The sequence below is a fragment of the Megalops cyprinoides genome, chromosome 3 (genome assembly GCF_013368585.1).
Source record: "Megalops cyprinoides isolate fMegCyp1 chromosome 3, fMegCyp1.pri, whole genome shotgun sequence".
Classification (NCBI taxonomy): Eukaryota; Metazoa; Chordata; class Actinopteri; order Elopiformes; family Megalopidae; genus Megalops; species Megalops cyprinoides.
In genome coordinates, this window is record NC_050585.1 from 49,293,894 (window position 1) to 49,313,467 (window position 19,574).

The 19,574-nt window shown below is 43.8% G+C and overlaps 1 protein-coding gene across 1 annotated transcript; it reads right to left on the reverse strand.

The window, feature by feature from the left end:
- Positions 1-1,145: 1,145 nt before the first annotated feature.
- Positions 1,146-8,491, reverse strand: ddx52 (DEAD (Asp-Glu-Ala-Asp) box polypeptide 52). Its single transcript, XM_036525171.1, has 15 exons — positions 8,383-8,491; positions 7,379-7,622; positions 7,063-7,217; positions 6,301-6,486; positions 5,788-5,931; positions 5,298-5,409; positions 5,108-5,180; positions 4,330-4,533; positions 3,697-3,787; positions 3,308-3,430; positions 2,794-2,944; positions 2,389-2,464; positions 1,915-1,986; positions 1,557-1,655; positions 1,146-1,401 (listed from the first exon to the last, which is right to left on the reverse strand). Exons 1-15 carry the CDS (start codon positions 8,467-8,469, stop codon positions 1,335-1,337), a joined length of 1,884 nt encoding a protein of 627 aa, XP_036381064.1. The 5' UTR covers positions 8,470-8,491; the 3' UTR covers positions 1,146-1,334.
- Between the last annotated feature and the right edge of the window lie 11,083 nt (positions 8,492-19,574).

The window sequence follows — 19,574 nt, forward strand, 5'->3', positions numbered from 1 at the left end:
AATGTCTATTGTGCTGGAAGCATGGACCAAGCACCTCCATTCTGTGGTATAGTAAAGATCATTGATCAACTCAATAGCGCAGTAGGTCTGCACTGCCCATGTCTGTCATTGTACATTAACCATTAGACCTTCCTATTAAAACCAATACGTACTAGTATAATGCACCTTTCGACAGGAAAATAAACATCTCTCTGATAAAGCTTTGATCCTCAGGATAATATTGTATCATAGACATGCCCAGATGACCAGAATGTAAAATGTGACCGTTTCATATCACTTACCATTTTTTGACTAACTAAAACACACACCTCTTCAAGCTTCTCAGGACTTCACCATGTCCCATGACTAGATCACTCCCCCGTTAGTGGAATCTGAAGTAGTGAAGTGTTCCTTTACCAGGTCATTCTGCATACTATAAGCAGGATGGTACAATGTATATTAAGTGTCCCAAAAGATATCACACTATGATAATTTAACACTGAAACCATAGATCATTACTAGCCACTATGTGCATGTTAGTCAAATGTATGTCCTGCCTAAAGGTATTTATTCAGCACTATGTGTATCTTCAAACAGAAACTGTTGTATGCTCATCTTTAAAACGTAATGGTAAACTACTGTGTGCCTGGCTGTTTTGTACCTGCAGCTTGTTCTTATTTCTGCGATACCCAGAAATGGGTTAATGTTAAGTACATTGCACAATTTTGTAATTCATAAAACAGGCTTCATGTTTTGCACACCTTGCCGTTTGTACTTTTTTCCTGCTTGGACTAAAATTTTTTAAAAAATGAACTGACTGAATAATCTCTCTTTTTTTTTACCAGTCACTGAAGACCAGCACTCTGAAGATCCTTGAATGCACTTCTAGTCTGTGTACTGATCTTTAATTGAGCTTCATAATTAAGGGAAAACATTGATCTATTTTTATTGCTAACATTAATTTGTTGTAAAACAGTTTTGTATGTCTGCCATGCACAGAATATCACATTGAACAGAAATTCAAAACAACCTTTCAAAAAACAGCATCTTATAATGCACTTGAATAAAAAAAATGTACATAGAAAAAAAAACATTTTTACAGTTGACTTGTAGCATGGGAGGATCCACACTTATAGAAAACCTTCTGAGACATGGACAGAGATGAGTAACGCAGCTATGTATAGAGCAATTTATTCCTTAATGGGGGGGGATCTGAACTTATAAAATGCCTCGACAGTGCAAGGTGAAGCCGGGTCTGAAATATCTCCTTTGATACAAACAGTAACATAGCACGCAGCATTTAATCCAAACTTTCATTCATTCATCCATCAAGACATGCGCACTCTCTCAGTTTCTCAGCCGGCTGTGCTCTCAGTGCTAGCCTGCCCACTTTCAGACTGCTTTGCATCCTTCGGCTTGTTTCTGGGGAGAAATCAAACGCAAAGATGTGTTTTACTGCCACAGTCACTGAAAAGCTTTTTCACTGAATGCAGTGCGCTGATTGACAGGAAAAAGAAATGAAACACTGGGGAAGATTCCAGAGGGGAATATCGTAAGCATTTGAGCAGAATGCCCACCTTTTGGCCTTGCCGTGACCCTTCTTCAGCAGGAAGCGTGGGGTGGTGCGGATCGTGGTCCTCCTGGGTGGCTTTTTCTGCAGCCGCCTCTTCTCTTTACTGTATCAACATGACACAGTGTCGTTTCATACAAAAGTCAACATAATGACACTGAATTCAAACACCATGAGCCAGTGATCCAGTGACACGAGCTGAGACTGACTAAAAAGGCATTTAAAATGAACGACAAGCTTGTGGTCTGCTGATAATTAATTAGGCTGATTAATGTAGTTTTTTGGGTACTGGAGCTTCTTAGTTTTAAAATCATCATTTCATTTGCATGAAAAAGCATGCCGTAGATGCAAGGACAGAATCTCACCTGTGTATTTTCTTGAATCCTATCATGTAGTCAGGGACCGGGCAACCCGCCTGCTTAATTACATTGGCAATGCTGCAAAAAAACAAACAGCACAGAACTGCATTAACAGTGATATGGACTACCACAGTGTCACTGTTGCTTCCACAGAGAGAAGTGTGTGCTTCATGAACCGCTTAAATGCCAAACTTGTACTACTGCACACTTTGCATCAGTTTGTGTCACAACAAAAAGTTCCAGCAGGGACAGAGGAATATGACAATATCCAATACCAGTTTCAAACAATATCGCTTTTATATGAATACATAAGGTGTGGCAAGCATCTAGCAAATCTTGTAACGCTTCGTGAGAAGATTAAAGGCACTGCATGCGCTACAAGGTGAATGAAGCTTGGCTTGCGATGGAACGGAGGTAAAGCTGTCAGCTTCTCCTTTGACTGTACATTCTCAAAACGGCCTCCACCTCCACCCTCAGTACCTGCGCAGCAGCGGTCTGTCATCCTCAGTGAAAAACGTGAGCGCTTTCCCCTTGTGCCCCGCTCTTCCTGTCCTACCTGTGGAACAAGGGGAGGGGAAACGTGTTTTTATACAGAGGTTGAGCAAGGGCTGCTTTATTTGCACAGCCAGGTGACCGATCACAATGCATGCCCTTTCACATTAAAGTTTAACGTTTAAATCTTTCAGTAATTTTGGTAAAAAAAAATAAATAAATAAATAAACAAACAGTACATAAAAGACCAAAAATGGGAACAGGCAGATCAGACGGAAAAGAAAACCTTGAGGTTACACTGAATGCAGGGTTTAAATTTACTGGTGTACAGATGTGGCAGTGTGAAGTAAGGGATGCCGGGGGGGGGGGGGGGTTTATGCACCGCTTACTGACCAATCCGATGGATGTACTCCACAGCACTGGTGGGGAAGTCGTAGTTAATGACCAGGTTGACCCCTTTGAAGTCGATTCCGCGGGCAAGCAGGGCCGTGCAGATCAGCACCCAAATCTTTCCCGCACGGAAACTGCTCACGACGTTGTCTCTCTGCATGGGGGGCAGGGGAGGGGGGGGGCAAGGGAGGGGACAGGAACATAATAACCAAACGTTTTCCCTCTCACATTAAGCCCAAATTGTTGTGAAGGCCACTTCTTTCTACATCTACCTTTGTATTTATTCATTTGGCAGACCCTTTTGTCCAAAGCAACTAACAAGTGAGGCAAGAGTACCATAAGGAGTCAACAATATTAGAAGCGCTGCATGACCAGGTTTCAATGGTTGGCCAGACAAGGTACAAGCTTTCCACAACTGTATCTAAAATTCATGCAGAGTCATGAAACAGACAGCTTCAGAGAATTCAGAGCTCAGAAGCAGCACGCTGACAGAGCGCCCGGTAGCTGTTGGTGGTACCTGCTGCTGAGTGCGGTCCGCGTGGATGACGTCTACGTTGATGCCCTCATACACCAGCTCGTGGAAGAGCTCCCGGGCGCGCTCAATGGACTGCACAAACACCAGCACGGGTGGCATGAAGCCCTGCATGGAGAGATGAGACTGACATTTACATTCATTCATTTGACAGACACTTTTATCCAAAGCGACTTACAAGTGAGGCAGAGTACAACACAAGCAAAACACCATAAGGTGAGAAAAAAAAAAACCATAACAATATTAGAAGCACTGCATGACCAGGTTTCAATGGTTTGCCACACAAGGTGCAAGCTAGCTGGTAGACCTCAGACCATGCATGCCAAATGAAATCACTGCTTCACTCTTTGGCCTCGAGTGAGACAGAAAGCTACCTTTTTGACCAGGTCCCTCATGGCCAGCAGCTTCCCGTTCTCGGTGCCCACAAACAGGAGCTCCTGCTCCACCGTCTCTGCTGCAGTGTTCCTGAACACAGGGAGAGAGAGAGAGACGCTGTTCAATACAGGCTCCTCGGAGACCATTTCAGTTACCATAATCAATAGGAGGAGTAAGTGAGGGACTACAGTAAACCTTGAAGTATTTTATTCAGGAAGACAGCGACTACCATCAGCACAATACTGACCGTGATCTGTGTTCTTACACTTGGCAAGTAAGCATTCAGTGAAAACCGTAGTCAGCAAATAACATCTCTCTAATTATCCGCTATAGTACAGAGAGGGACACTTGGCCAGGAAACAGCAAGCGTCAAAGTGTTACTGACTTATCCTGTTTTACCAGAAAAGCGCAGGAATAAAACAGTGTCACAAAATGTAATTTACTGTCTGTAAAACAGTGACGCAAATGAGCAGTATTTGTGCTGGTAATTTGCATGGCGGCTAAAAGACACCGCTGGTTGCAAAATGATGGTAACGTGTTTGTAGCATAGTAATGGTGGACTCCTGCTACCATAAGCGTGTAAGGGAAATGAGTGTGAAACAAAGATAAGATAGCCAATTCCATGACATCACCTCGGCCCGATGTTGACAGAGACCAGGTTGTCCAGGTTGAGCCGGCACCACTGCTCCACGTCCAGGGCGACGGTGGCGCTGAAGAAGGCCCTGCGGATTTGGGGGGAGGAGCAAGCCAGGAAGATGGTCGCCAGCTGCTCCCGGAAGCCGGTCTTCCCGTCCTCAAACAGCTTGTCCGACTCATCCACCACCAGCCACTCCACGCTGCACCACAACAAGGCCATTTAAACACTGCTGTGCTCCGTAGTGCTGCCCACGCTCTAACTCTGACCTCTCAGTCACTCAGTGCTGCATCAGCTCCCCCAGTGTAATGCAGCCATGCCTTTAGTATATCTAACTCTGACCTCAACTAGCCACTCCACACAGTAATACAGCCAAGACTACATGGCCACAGTTATGAACTCTAAACTTCATAACACATTACATTACTTCAATGGCATTTAGCACATGCTCTTGTCCAGAGCGACTTAAATTGGTTATTTTTATTTATTTTTTTTTTACATTACCCATTTATACAACTGGATATACACTGAGGTAATTCTGGGTTAAGTACCATTCCCAAGGGTACAGCAGCAGTGCCCCAGCAGGGAATCTAACCAGCAAGCTTTTGGATACGGGTCCTCCTGCTTAACCACTGTGCTATACGGCACTGTAATAATGTTTGTAGCCTTATTCCCAGCCAGATCTCTGCACAATGACACCCGTTACCAACACTGACAGTGCAATATACCCCCACAACCCAAACCCATCAATTTCCCTCGACCTCAGTGCCCCCTACCTGCTGAGGTTGACGGCTGGGGGATCCTGCTTCAGCAGGTATATCAACCTGTTTGGTGTGGTCACCAGGATGTCTGGACAGGAAAATCAAAGATAAACAGTCTAAATTAACAATCCCATACGCTGAAGTCTTTTATCTGTGCAATGTTTTAGTAAGCATTCCCATACCACAGACTGTGCTTCCAGCTTACCAAATTTCTTGGCAGACTTGGGTCCGTACTTCTTGGCAGCGTCAGATCCTTTGTCGATCATATGAACCCTGAATCCCACACCCTCTGATAGCTTCAACAACTCTCGATGAGTCTGCATTAAACGAGAACATAACTGCCTATTCAGCCTTTCTTACACTGAGGCTTTCACTGGCTCTTTTTCCTCACTCATTCCAATTCTCTGACCTGTCTTTCATAATAAATCGTAGCTTTTTGGTGGTCATAGGGGCTATCTGTACATATATTCACACACACACGTTCATTTAAAGTGACCAACTGTATTCTTGCCCAGGAAAGAAAAATACACAGCTCCTAGAGACCCTCTTTCAACCCAAAAGTTTTACTTTTTTTAAGCTCAGGATCAGATTTGCTAGTCTCCAGGCAGCAGTATACCACACGACCTATGGCACAGACTGTCTGAGTGTAAAATGAAGGAGTCGATCAGCACATCGCAGTGAGTGCGGATTCTCACCTGGCTCGCGAGCTCCCGCGTCGGGGAGATGACGAGGGCGCGGAAGCCCTTGTTGACGGGCTGTCGGAGGTGCGCAAGTAGAGGCAGACTGAACGCCATGGTCTTCCCTGAGCCCGTGGGCGCGCACGCCAAAATCTCCCGCCGCTGAAACATTACGTCACATTACATTATTGTCTTATCCAGAGCGACTTACACAGGTTACAGTTTTTACACGGTATCCATTTATACAGCTGGATATTTACTGAGGCAATTATGGGTTAAGCCCATGGATACACCAGCAGTGCCCCGGCAGGGGAACTGAACCAGCGACATTTTGGTTACAAGTCCTACTCCTTACCAGTATGCCATACTGTTGCCCTTTTCAGTGAAACGCATGAGTGAAGAGTCACACCCAGACCAATGGGCAGAGTCTCTCATTCTAGTGCCTGGGAGAAAATGCAGGGGACATCTCCTGGGAGGGAGCTGTGTCTGGAGTGTGGGGAGTGGGCAGGTGGAGACAGAGGGAGGACTCACATGTAACATGAGGGGAATGGCCTGCATCTGGATGGGCGTGGGAGTCTGAAACCCAGCTGCCCGGATGTTCTGGACGATCCGTGGGTCCAGCTTGTACTCCTCCTGGAGCTCCTCAAAGGTGCAGACGGGGTCAGGGACGTCCGTGCCATGGGCATTGATCCGGTTCTGATGCCTGATGCGATTGACCTGGGGGAGAAGCTCAGTGTCAACCCTTTCGCACGTAACTTATTTTATGCTATGTGGGGCGTGTGTTATGTTATATGGTTTGTTATGTTTTCATTAGCATTATTAAGCTTCTCATAGTTTTCACCGCCGCATTTGCTATACTTTTTAACGTTAAAGTGGTGTTTCCACAAAGCTAACATTTCTAGAATTTTTCCAATCTATTTCCAGTTTAATCACACCGGTTTGACCGCACGCGCTCAACAGTTAACCACACCGGTGTGACCGTACATGCGAAAGGGTTACCAATGGCATTTCAGCACAGTTCCAGACTGATGACTGCAAGAGATGAGACATCTCATCTTCAGATGAATTATCCTAAATAATCTCAGCACATTGCTGGACCTTCCATTTGGTAGAAACATGACTGAAGCCATGCACAAAGAGAGCACCAGAAGCTACTGACTGTCCTGGTAATTCAAGAGCCTATCATTGATGCACATGGTCACAGGACAGAGCCATGACAAGCACTCCAGTTAAATGACATTAACAGCTGAAGACTCCCTGAGGCTCACTGCATACTGCAGGACTCCCACGCACCTTCTCTTGGTGAAGGTGCTTCAGCCTTTTCAAAGAGGTCTTGTCCTTGTTGTCTTTGCTGGGTCCCTTGGCCTTCCTGTCCAAAGAGGACACCCATCGTACGCCCTCACCGGCATCCTCCCCCTGTTGGACACTGACATCTGGAACATTTCCATCTATACTCCCAGTGAGAGGAAGGAGAAAATAAATTTAAAAAACACATTTTTAAAGCTCTACTAAGTGTAGCAATATTCGTGTTCTTTCCTAAATATTCTTGCAATAAAAAAGTACATCCAGCGCTGAATGACCCGAGAACCCTATGCACAACATACAGTACCTTGTGCTTGCTTTTTGTTTTTGTTTTTCTTTTTCTTAGTTTTCACAGGGTTGTCCTCCACACCTCTTTTCCTTTTGCCAGCATGAAAAGACTGTTCTTCCTCTGCCTCAGACGGCTCTTCTTCCTCACTCTCCCTCGTCTCTTTCTCACGCTGAGAGTCACCCTGTCTCCCTGTGCCAAAGAAGTCAATCTCAGCCAGGAGATCCGCAGATTCTGCTCCATTTTTCTTCTGAGGTCTCACAACCTGAAATAAAAACAAAAACACCGCTGTATTACAACATTTACAGACACAAGAACGCGGAGCACAAAACATAGAACACGTCAGTGCTAACACCTGTGCTAAGAGGGTGCTCGTGTTGTGCCATCTCAGGTACTGCATGACACCCCGGTGCATCAGAGGGAAATGACAGGGAAACACGCACCACACGTTAGCGAGCATGTTCACGTTACCCTCAGCTTTACATTGTAAGTGACACTCTCTGGCATTTAGCCATTCGTCACCTTACGAGTCCTAACCCCTGACATCAATAAATTTTGTGAACGATTTTTTTAACACCAAGTCGTATCTATACAGTTAGTAAATTAACAGTGGTTGATGGATACGCCAATGACATTGCTAAATCAATTTGTTTGCTAGCTAGTTAGCCAATGTAGCCAACTATCGACTCAGTCTGAATTCAAACTATCTAGCAGCACTGAATTGCCACACCACTGCAGGAATTTTTTTTTTTTTTCATTTTTTTTGTAAAGGGAACAACGTTGCAATTAGTACCAATTATTGAATAAACAACACTTAAGAAACTTTTATTTTCAGAGTGATAATGAGTAGCTGTTTGAAATACAGTTTGCAATCCCCAATTCACACAAGCATGGAGTTAGCCACACATGTTCTTCAGATAGCTAGGTTAGCTACCGAGCCAGCTATACCGGCTTTCCAGCTGCATATTATTTAAAAAAAAACGATACATAACTAAAATCACGACAAATTACTGCTTCGCTTTTACCTTAAATCGTTCGGCATCTTTCCCAAACCTTTTAAAATCAAATTTTGCTCCGGCTCCAAGCTTCCGAAACAAGTCGAAAGCGTCCATGTTTCATTCACCCAGCATGGCAACATCGAGAGCCATTACTAGTCGAAACTCTCCTGCATCGAACTTAGATGTCGACTATTGATTATCGAGCCTTAAGTTCGCGTCTTTGCAGTGTCATTTAAATTCCGCATGATGTCGCAATTATATCAGCTCTGTAAACTGAGACTGGATTTTGAGAGACGAAGAGGTCCGTGATGCACGAATATAAGGTAAATCAACGTGAAAAAACGCATTAAGGTCGTATTTCATGTAATGGTTCATGCATTGTGGATTTCCATAGGGTGTCTTTAAAATGATGATTGATGAGTTAATCATAGAAATAAAAAAATAAAAAACTACTAAGTAATATAACTGTTCTCCACATTATCATAATGCAGAAATGTGCTTGGCAAGAATGTGACAAAAACCAAACATGACAGAAAAGCACACATACACACATACTCTCTCTCTCTCTCTCTCTCTCTCTCACACACACACACACACACACATACACACACACACACACACACACACACACACACACACACACACACGCACACACAGTACTTATAGTACTGTGTGTACAATAGTACTCTGATACAGTTAGTCAACAATGCCTGTTACTTAGGCCAGTGAGTCATATAAGGAGCATGTTTAATGTTCTCATTGATTTTTATAAAACTTTTTTGTTTGAGGAAAACAAAGTCAATATATTTGCCTCTTAAGTTATGTCCTTAATACAGTTGGTGCATAAAGAGCTTTTTTTTATTTCTGTTTACTCAAGGTCTGAAAAAAATAACTGTTGAAACACAGCCATAAGCAACCTCGCTGGTAACCACACAATGCACTTAAAAATCAATGAACAAATTAAGGCTGCTGTATCTCAGCAAGATATTCTTCTCAAAATATCCATTGCTAATTCAACCAGAATGGATACACTTCTGTTCTTCTGTGTTGGAAGTCGCTCTGGATGAATGAATGTAATGTAATGTGATGTAATGTAGCCTGTGGTATATCTGAAATGTCCATTTGGTCACTCCCACAACACAATGCTTAGAAAAACCTTTGTGAGTCAGTGAGGATCAGACAACCATTACACGGGAAAACAGCTCTGGGTCCTGTCATTCACACAGCTCTCACAGACAGCCATATATTTTCCTGAAATCCAGCTACCACTAAATATCCACTAAATGGCCCTTTCTTGGCTGTTGTGTGTTTTTCCGCTGATGTTTCCCTTTTGAATTTGTTGGACACTTTTACAGGCCAGCAGTGGCATTGAGCTCTTTGTGTGGCCCCACGCACAACCTGTTTCAGTGGTACGGGCCTCATGGCAGGGCCTGTGACAAGACTGGGGTCACAGGGGCCAGCCCCCTCAGCCCGTCTTTTTGTCCCCGCTGTCTTGTCCGGGGAGATTTACAGCTTAATGAGCCCAGCCTGGGACAGGGGAGCTGTACGATCCCCCCGATCCTATCCGTCACCCGGGCGGACATGGACCCCTCTTCTGCCCCTTTGCCACCACAATAGAAACATTACAAGTTCCATCTTTTCCACTGAAAATCCCAACAGCACCTATATGGGAGAGCCACAGTGCTGGCCCAAGTTCCCGCATTACAAGCTTGGACTGATATTACATTGAGGGGGAACAGGTCTGCAGCAGAGACCTGTTCTCGGTACTTTATGAACATAGATAAATAATTTGCCATTAAAATGCAAGAATTCAGCCTGCCCAGAGCTGCCTGGTGTTTGCTTCTGCAATGAGTCAACCTTCATGAATGAACGAATTCAAACTCTTTGTTCCTCATATGTACTGGGTAATAATTCCTGCACACTGCTATGCAAAAGACTTAGTCATTTTGCGTTTTTATTCCCCGATGTATAAGGAAACTAAGAGTTTTTTGTTAAGGTTTGTGCATGTTTTATTTTTTTACTCTTGTTCCCCTTTCTTTACTTTCCTCTGCTGTTTTTTTTTTACTTTTTTAAGTAAGTTTAAGTTTTAAATGCTGAACACAAGAGTGACCTTGAAAAGCATGCACCTTCGGCCAGTTCTGCTGTCACAGAAGAGCTCGTCTTCTTACTGTTCGACAATGATATTCATGTTAAGCATTCTTCATCATTCTCAGACTAATGTTTGGGTCTTCCAGTCTTGGGCTTGTCAATAGCAGATGATATTTCTCTGTACTTGCTAATTATGCTTCACATACCACACCCTTAAGGTGATTCCTGTTATTTCAGTTACATATGTTGATTATTCTTCATTCTTCATCATACAAATCTATAGCAATTTTACTGTTTGTGTAATAAGATATACATGTCCATGTGTTATATGCCCTGAATGTCCAAGACACTTGTACAGTACTGTAAGTATAGAGGACTGTAGGTGTAGTATAATGTTGATGATCCATATGGCTCACACACAGATACATCCTTTTAATACCAGTGCTGTTTGGTGGATTAATCCTCAGGTGCAACTCCATCTCAGGATTGGTCTTTATAGGATAATATATAGATTATATTGTCTTCAGCTTTAGTGGTAGCATGGTGTTTGTAGTGTTAAAAGAGTATTCATAAAGAATAATAATGATTTTTTGTGATTGACATACAGAAGAGTGACATTGCATTCGTTACATTACATTGTGTGAATGTAATGTAATGTAATGTAAAACATGAATTTATATATGTGAAAACATGCTTCATCTCTCTGTATCTGCAGTCATTAAGCATATCATTTATTTAAAATTTGTTTGTTTGTTCTATAAAGTGGTCATGGTCATGTATGATTATATGATCAGGATCACTAAAAGATCTTGAAGGTGTCATATATGATTTATGAAGGCCTTTAGGAAGTTACAGTTAGTATATCCTGAGCAACCTCGGGATTTTATTATACTGAATCAACACAGCTGTCATTTTTGAAAGCTTTCCTGGCTTTTATCAGTTTGGAATTGAAAGGTCTCTCTCTGCCCTATAGGTACCTGGAGGATTAGTGTTCTTTAGCCTGTGTGTGTCTCAAGGCTTATTGGCAGATATCCGAATTCAGGGTCAGTGCAGCTAGTGTAGTGTATCCCTGGGGTGCTGGAGTAGGGTTGGCCCCTGGCAAGGCCCTAGTGGGGCTCACTGAGCGAGGTGAACATTAACCAAGTCCTATGCAGGGCATTCCTGCACCGTGAATTATTAACCCCTTCAGCATTAACCACATGACAGCACCAGCGTGGCGACTACTGCCACCCCTGTGGACAGTGAGTGCCGCCTAATCAGTCACCACCCTGAGTGAAAAGGCTGGAAAAGACCCAACTCATTTACCCCTATTTAAGAACAATGTCCGGAAAAGCACTGTTCCCCCGCTCCCTTTTCAGCCCAGAGATTGCTTGCAAGATTGATCCCTGAGAACATGAAATGTTTTCCATTCACCCCATTGATCACCAAACAATGCATTAACTGCATTACAATTAGATTGTTTTATACTGATGTGATTTACATAGATATTGATATTTCTGTATGTGCCTGTTTGGTCCACATTATTACTTATAATTACACACTATGCCTCAGACGGATTAGTGCTTTGTTGCCTTAGTGGTGTAGATAAACCAACCCATTAAAAATGTACAAAATTAAAACACCAGAAAAGTCCTCTGTTAGATCTGTTGAGGAATTTAGACTGTGAAATCCTGCCCATGGAAACCAATTAAACACCTCTTTAAAAAAAGAATTAAAAATCTGTGAAGATTTTCCCTGCTATGGTCAGAGTTTTTTTTTTCCTACATTGTAATGCAAGAGGTCACGGCAGAACCACAGACAGTGGTGGCGGGAGAGGCGTATTGGCGTGGGTCAGCATGGCTGTCTGAGGACCACGACTGATCACCATCCCGCATCTCTGGCATTGTGAGGCAGCTCAATGCTGTTATATTCCGCTGCGACGGGGCGTCCCTCCACCGAGGGCTCGCCTCGGAGTCACCAATTAGCCGTGGCAGAGAGCGGCCTGCCGACCCCTGACCCCCGCCGGGAGGCACAATCCGCGAGCCCCACGGAGTCCCTGCTGGAGTTGATGTAGTGGCCATTCTGCCAGGGCCGCTGAACACACCGCCGAAAATGCTCCCCGCCGCTTTCCACTTTCGGCCCCCTTTGTCCCGTCCTTCTGTTCTCAGCATGTCCCACTCGCCCTCCGCGTTGACCTCTCAACCCTGCCCGGGACCAAACCTCCGCCATCGCCCCCAAACCCCCTCCCCCCTCCCGCCCCGGTCCCTGATTTTTGGCCTGCGTCAGCACTGCGGAACAGGGGGACAGAACGCCCACCCCGTTCAGCTACCTGCAAGCTCTGCATCCTCAGCCGTGCGCACGAAATAATACCGGCATACATAAGGTGAACAGCATGGGGCAGGAGGTGGGAAGCAGGGAGAATAAGGCTGGTGGGAATACCTGCAGCCGTAGGCGACTGTCTAATGAGCAAATGCAGCGAGTCGTAACTGCGCTCCTGTCACGAGTCCTCTGTCCCGCTCTGTTTTATAGGCACTCTGAGCTTCCCCCATATCCCAGCAAAGAGAGGGAAGAACTGGCATGTCCACTGTTAGAGTGAGAGCACAGACAGTCTGAGGTGTGCTTGACCGCATGCGCTGGCGTACATCAGAGTGTCTGTGTAACATCGTATGCCCCATAAGCGGTGTGGAGCAGTGGTACAGTGCAAGGCTTATAACCAAAGGTTGCTGATTTGATTCCGTGCTTGGGCACTGCTGTTGTACCCTTGGGAAAGGTACTTAACCCATAATTGCCTCAGTAAATACCCAACTGTATAAATGGATAAAATTGTAATCTACAGTATGTAAGCTGCTCTGGATGGGAGTGTCTCCTAAATGACTGTAATGTTATGTTTGCATCTTTTCCTCTCTCTTTCTCTCTCTCCCTCCCTCGGCATTTATCTAACTTCATTTAAGTCCTCTTCTTTGGGACAATGGTACTGCAGTCACTGACCTAGGTTCCTTTGGCCACAGTCCTGTGTCGGTGATGGGTGACAAATAGGGGCAGAGACTAAGGCCAAGAATGCAGGTGAATTTGTTTAACAATGGCTGATAGATCAAATTCACAAAAAATCAGAGGGCACAAAAGCAGCTGTGCAAAAAAAAAGGACTAAAAAATGGACCTCGTCACTCTTTTTCAGCCCACATTAATTGCAGCAGCTTTACAGCAGAATTCTTCACAACTTATAATCATACTCGCGTGCAGTGCGAACGCTCCCACACTGAAATGCAAATGCAGACCAAATGGAAACAGCTAGGCTGCTAGTGTGTGAGGGAAAGCGTTCAACAACATGATGATTGAAATGTCACTGCTACTGTCAAATACATTAAACACACCCAGAGACTAGTATCCGGACAGATTTACACTATATGGAACATATCTTGAGGAAAAAACCCAGTAAAACTGATGTGACAGCCATCAACTTTGGCCTGAACACCTATTTCTATTACATGAGTATGAATAAATGTATATTTTATGTGAATACGTCTACAAAATCTGTAGCTCTCTGGAGAGGGTAAAGGTACAGTTCACATGTTCATTCTTTGAAATAAAGTTGTACATATTCATTGCTAATTGTCAATTACCAGACATGCTCTGTACTAGCATCCCATTATTTCTCCTTGTCCTTTACCCTTTTTCTTTTGTTTCTCTGAAGCCCAGAACTCAAAACAAGTGCTAATAGACCAGCTCTGTGATCTTTGGTGGCTCCCTGGGACATAAATCAAAGGCTCTATTGATAACCAAACTGGGCGCCATCATAGGATTACAAGAGGTCACTCAGCAGGGCTCCTCCTTTGATTGCACCATTACACAGCACTGTCTTTTAACCACTAGGGGGACCTCAGGGGACAATAGCGCAAACCCAGCCACATTCACCCCCAAACCACATTCAGTCCCAGGGTGTCTTGCCTGTGGGACTGCAGCACGGTAGTTCAAGAATGGTGCTCATAAAGTTCAATATATTACGGTAAATTGCAAATTTGGAGAAATAGGATTTTGTTCAAAAAGCAGCAATGAACCAGCAGTAATATTTGTAATATAATATGAGGTAGTGATTATAATTTATGTAGGACGTCATGAGTAATGAAATAAAGGTGACAAATAAGGCTGTAAAAATAGTTTGAACATGACTGAGACACCTGCAGGATTAATGTAATCATTACCAGCACTCACAGCCTGCAAATCTGTGTGTGTGTGTGTGTGTGTGTGTGTGTGTGTGTCTGCGTCTGCCGAAATCACTGGGGGTTTAAACAAATGCTGCAATAAAAGATTCAGGTTTCGTTGTGTTTCGGGCCGTATCTTGCGAGGCTGGAGACAGGCACTGAGAGAGCAAACAGAGCCTCCCTCAAACGCCCAAGAAGCGGGACCCGCAGATCCTACAGGGAGAGCAATGCTGCTGCAGTGTGTCCTCAGACAGGCCCTCTCCTAAGGGTGGAGGCTTTGTTTGTGACCCTCGTTGAGACAGCCCCTCAGCTACCCCTGTTAAACATAAAGTATCAGCAACTCGGATCTACCTTCTCGTGTAAGCACAAGTGTACACACACAAACGCACACACATAAACCCACACACGCATGCCGCATGTGCACACAGACTCCACCACTGCAAACAATCAAATCTGAATGTGAATAAAGTGTGAAGCTTAATTCACTTTGGTTGGTCCGCATCATTGTGATATTGCCTGGTGCCTTTTGATTTCCTTCTGTCTTCTCTGGCACCAAAGAAATACACAGCCCTGATCCAGGAGATGTTTGTCAGGTGAACTCTGACCCTGGCAAAGTGGCCTGTCCTGGCAACTGGGGAGAATTGAGGAAACAAGTTGTAAGCACAAGGACAGACGTCGGAAAGAACACGCAGGTTGGGGTTCAAGGCCAGGCAAAAAATTCGCCAAACCACATCGAACGATGAAAATGACATTTTTGCATGTTCTTGTCTGTGAGACTGTGCGACGAACATTTCATGAGTGATAGTCTCATGAGACACATTTAACAGTCAAGCACTTACGTTGCTGCTGCACAAACTTAAGGTAAAGGCCAATAAACAGGGAAGATTCATGTCTAAACGATAAGCCACACACTGGTAATAAAAAGCAATAGTCTCATTGCTTTGGGTATTGCAAATTCAAGTGGCTGGAAATAAATGCAGATAAAGACTAAAAAAGGCTTTGACTGAGCTGTTGAGATTTGGAAAGCATGAAAAGATGTACAGTAATTATAATGGCAGGTTTCAATGACTTGTGCCAAAGCTGATGGCCTTTAGGAATAAATCATTTGTAGAGATGCTGAGTTTGTGTAGTGACAGCAAAACAAGAAATGACATGCAAAGAAACAAGAAGAAATGTACACTTAAAAATGTGTGCTAATTACAACAGCCTATAAAGATGAAAAAGATGTGTTAACTGTGCCAACATTGATTTTTAGTGAATATAACTCACAACAGAAAAATATAATTTACTCACAATCACAACTCACAATAGAAAAAATATAATTTACTCACAATCACAACCCACAACAGAAAAAATATAATTTACTCACAATCACAACTTACAATAGAAAAAATATTTTAAAAATATAAAAAGAAATAACTTAAGGAAGATATAAAACACAATAGAAAAATGTGCAAGACATAGAAAAATGTGCGAAACGAAGTTAGACTCCAGTATGAGCTGCATTTAGTGTTCTGATGGCCTGGGGGAATAAGCTCCTACGGAGCCTCTCAGGCCTTGAGGTTGCGGAGGCGTCTGCCTGACCACAGCCACTGAAAGAGTCAGTAACAGAGTCAGTAACAGTAGTGCCCCAGAGGAATCGAACTGGCAGCCTTTTGGTTATAAGCCCTGCCACTTTCCACTACACCACACTGCTGCCCATCTCATTATATCATAGGGCATGTCACATCCTCATCTTCCAATGATATATACGTATATATATAGCACACTGAAGCAAGTCTTTGCCAGTATGTTCAATAGGAGCTACCACTCTCTCAGCAAGGCTGCACTTGCAAGTGTGAATTCAGCATCACTCCATAGGTGCGGTGTAACTGCTTGGGGAAACATAAAGGAGGCCTGAGAAAGTGTGGGATGCTGCATCTTTGCAAGGATCCAGTTTGCCCCGATTGCAGAGCCCAGCTCTGTACGATGCCGCGATACTCAACAGTGTGTGCTGACATGCAGTCTCCTCCCTGCAGCGAGTCATTTCCTGGCCCCCTGGGACAGAGCGAAGCTGCATCTGAACTTTGTCCCCCAGCCGGCGCATAGCAGCGTCCCTGTAATAAAAGAATAACATGCAAAGGTCTCGCCCCGCGGGGCGGCCTTGAGCGCTGCTCGAGTCGTGCGGTTCTCTCCTGTGACAATGGTTTCGGCCCCTCCCAGCACACCTTCCACACAGCACCGTTCCTATAAGGATTCATTTCTCATAGTCGGTGGCGTAAACCTGAGGAATGAGCCTCTGATCTTTTTCTCCTTGAATTCAGCATGTTTGTATGAGTTTCCCACTTAAAACATTGATGGTAATGAGAAATATACATGCATGATCTTGCATGGTGAAATTCGCAGAAGACTCATTTTCTGCTCTCTGTTTAAAATTCTGTTTGATCTCATATGCACGCTCACACAAACATGCACACATGTGTACACACACACACACACACACACACACACAAACATGTACACACACACACACAGTCCTTGCTCAACACTCAGCAAGTCTTTATTGCGACATCCACCTCAGCACCCCTGCCCCCTCACCTGTAGGTCAGCATGTTACCATGGTGTCCCAGGTCTGTCACACATTCACACACAATGAACCCACAGACAGCCAGAGACACTCACGCCTGCTCTCGTGCCTCTAATCACCAAGGCCTGCTAACCTTTACAACAGACCAAAGGTGATGAATCAGGATGCCCTGTGATGACAGCAATCACCAATCACAACAGTCACACAGTCTTACACTTCCAACAGAGTGAATGTGGTATTAATGCTGTATAACAAATGCTTTGTTATTAAGTGAAGGATAAATATTGCGGTTTTTCCTGTGACTTTGCAAGGATTGTATGATGTTTGAACAACAGCTCTGGTGTTGGGTAGTACTTGATTTTGCATAGTCCAAAATGACCAAGGATCAAATGTATGAGTATGAATGTGCATACGCACACACACATATGCGCACAGAAAGTGTTGTTTACGACATTCTTTGATCTCGTTGCATCTAGCCCAAAGAGGACTGAAAGGCCAGCAGGTCTGTGGGAATGAGTGTGTCCGACTATGCGTCGGCCCCCTTCCTTCATAAGCAGAGGAAATGAGCTGATATGAGAGTAAACGAACGCATGATTAAACAGCAGGGAAAACACAGTCAAACTGGCCCCCCGCTGCACCAAGGAGGACAACAGCCAGGGCTTTCAGATAAATGACACGTCATGCTCCGTTGAGAGACTCGCCCGAGCAGACATGATTGAAACAGCAATGTGAAACATAACAAAGACCTTCTTTAATGTGCGTCAGAATATGTGTATGATACAAACGTATTTATTCGCTCCCTCTCGCTTTATGTCTTTAGGGAATTTAAGACCTTTAGTGCTGTTGTATGTACTGCTACACTTTGTTCTCACTGTTTGAACACACACACACACACACACACACACACACACACACAGATACACACACACTGTACTCCTGGGGTCTCGGAGTGTCCATCAGATAGCAATGTTTGCAGGAGCTGGGAGGGGGGGTAGAGGGGGGTGAGGGGGTCATCTGGTCGATAATAAGCATTCCTGACATCCTTGTCATCAGGAAACTTTTTGCTGAAACAAAAAAAAGATACTGGAGACTACAGCCCCGATTAATTGTCTTGAGGGCCGGTCTGTCCGCACTCTCTGAAATCCACACAAGCCTTACATAGAGGGCCTTTCTCTCTCTCTGACTGTCCCTACTGTGGGCCTGTCTCTGCTCTGGGTCTGTCTCACCCAGTGTCTGAATCTAAACTGAACCTGTCTCTGCTCTGGGTTAGCACATAACTGGTAAAACTGCACCGAACACATTGAGATGGATGAGGCTAGAGGAAGGACTTATCTAATCTGTAAATATGTTTTGAAACATTCTGAAAGTATGGTCTAAAGTACAAGAGCACTGTAATTTCAGAGAAGGATTGTGATCTGAAATCCACGATCTGAAAAATACCAAAGACTACCATTGTATTCATTTTGAAAAAAAAAACTGTTTACTTGAAATATCAACTTTACAACAGGGTATAAATATGATTTTAAAAGATTGATTTCCATTTTTATACAAAAATAATACATCCAAAAAGAAAATCACATGTATAAACTTGTATCCCCTCTGATCAGATGGCAGTGGGTATGTCGTATATATATACAGATAAACAAAATGTATGACAAAATAGCAACAGCATTATGACCTTTGAAGAGTGTCTCAAAATCTGGACCACGGGACACAGAGGTGAAATGGAGAGGCCTTCATTAGGTATTCTTGATAGTCAGGTTAGCTAAAATTACATTTACAGGTATGGAATATTATTTCTTGCTGCAAAGAAGAATATCTTGCTGCTCCATCAGTATTCAAATGAAAGGTGAGATAGCACTGACTGAAAATTGAGCTCAGAATCAGCCATTGGTTCCTTCTCCTGTGCCAAAGGTGTGTAATGTTTCTTAGTGATTTAGAACTGCAGACATAATTTTTTTGCCACAGGGCTTGTGTCACATAATTCAGGCTGATGGAGACCACTATAACAAAAAATATAGATATTCTCTTTCACTTTCTGTTCCTTCATATATTACCACACAAGCAAAGCCTTTTGTTGCTTTCAGATATATCTCGGTACTTATGTTCCTAGAGGGAAAATTTTCAAATCGTGAGTGGTTTTGAAGAAAATCGAAAGAAACTGATCAGTTCTCTTCAAAATGCTTCTTCATCTGAATATGGGTATCACTGTTGTTTTGCTACTGTGACACTAGCTGGCAAACAGCAATAACCACACGCCTGACAGCATTACAAACTCTGTGATCATCATTCCTGTCGCCTCTCCAGTGTTCTACCTTTCTCAGTGCCGCAAAGTACCGATGGATGATGCATCAGAAGTGAAAACCATGCTCTCCGTTCGAGGACTT

Coding starts and splice junctions, on each gene's coding strand:
- ddx52 (XM_036525171.1), bottom strand. CDS start 8,469: ATGGACGCTTTCGACTTGTTTCGGAAGCTTGGAGCCGGAGCAAAATTT. Junction 2,945..3,307: donor CGGACCGCACTCAGCAGCAG/GTACCACCAACA, acceptor CCCCCCATGCAG/AGAGACAACGTCGTGAGCAG. Junction 1,656..1,914: donor GGATTCAAGAAAATACACAG/GTGAGATTCTGT, acceptor ATGTTGATACAG/TAAAGAGAAGAGGCGGCTGC.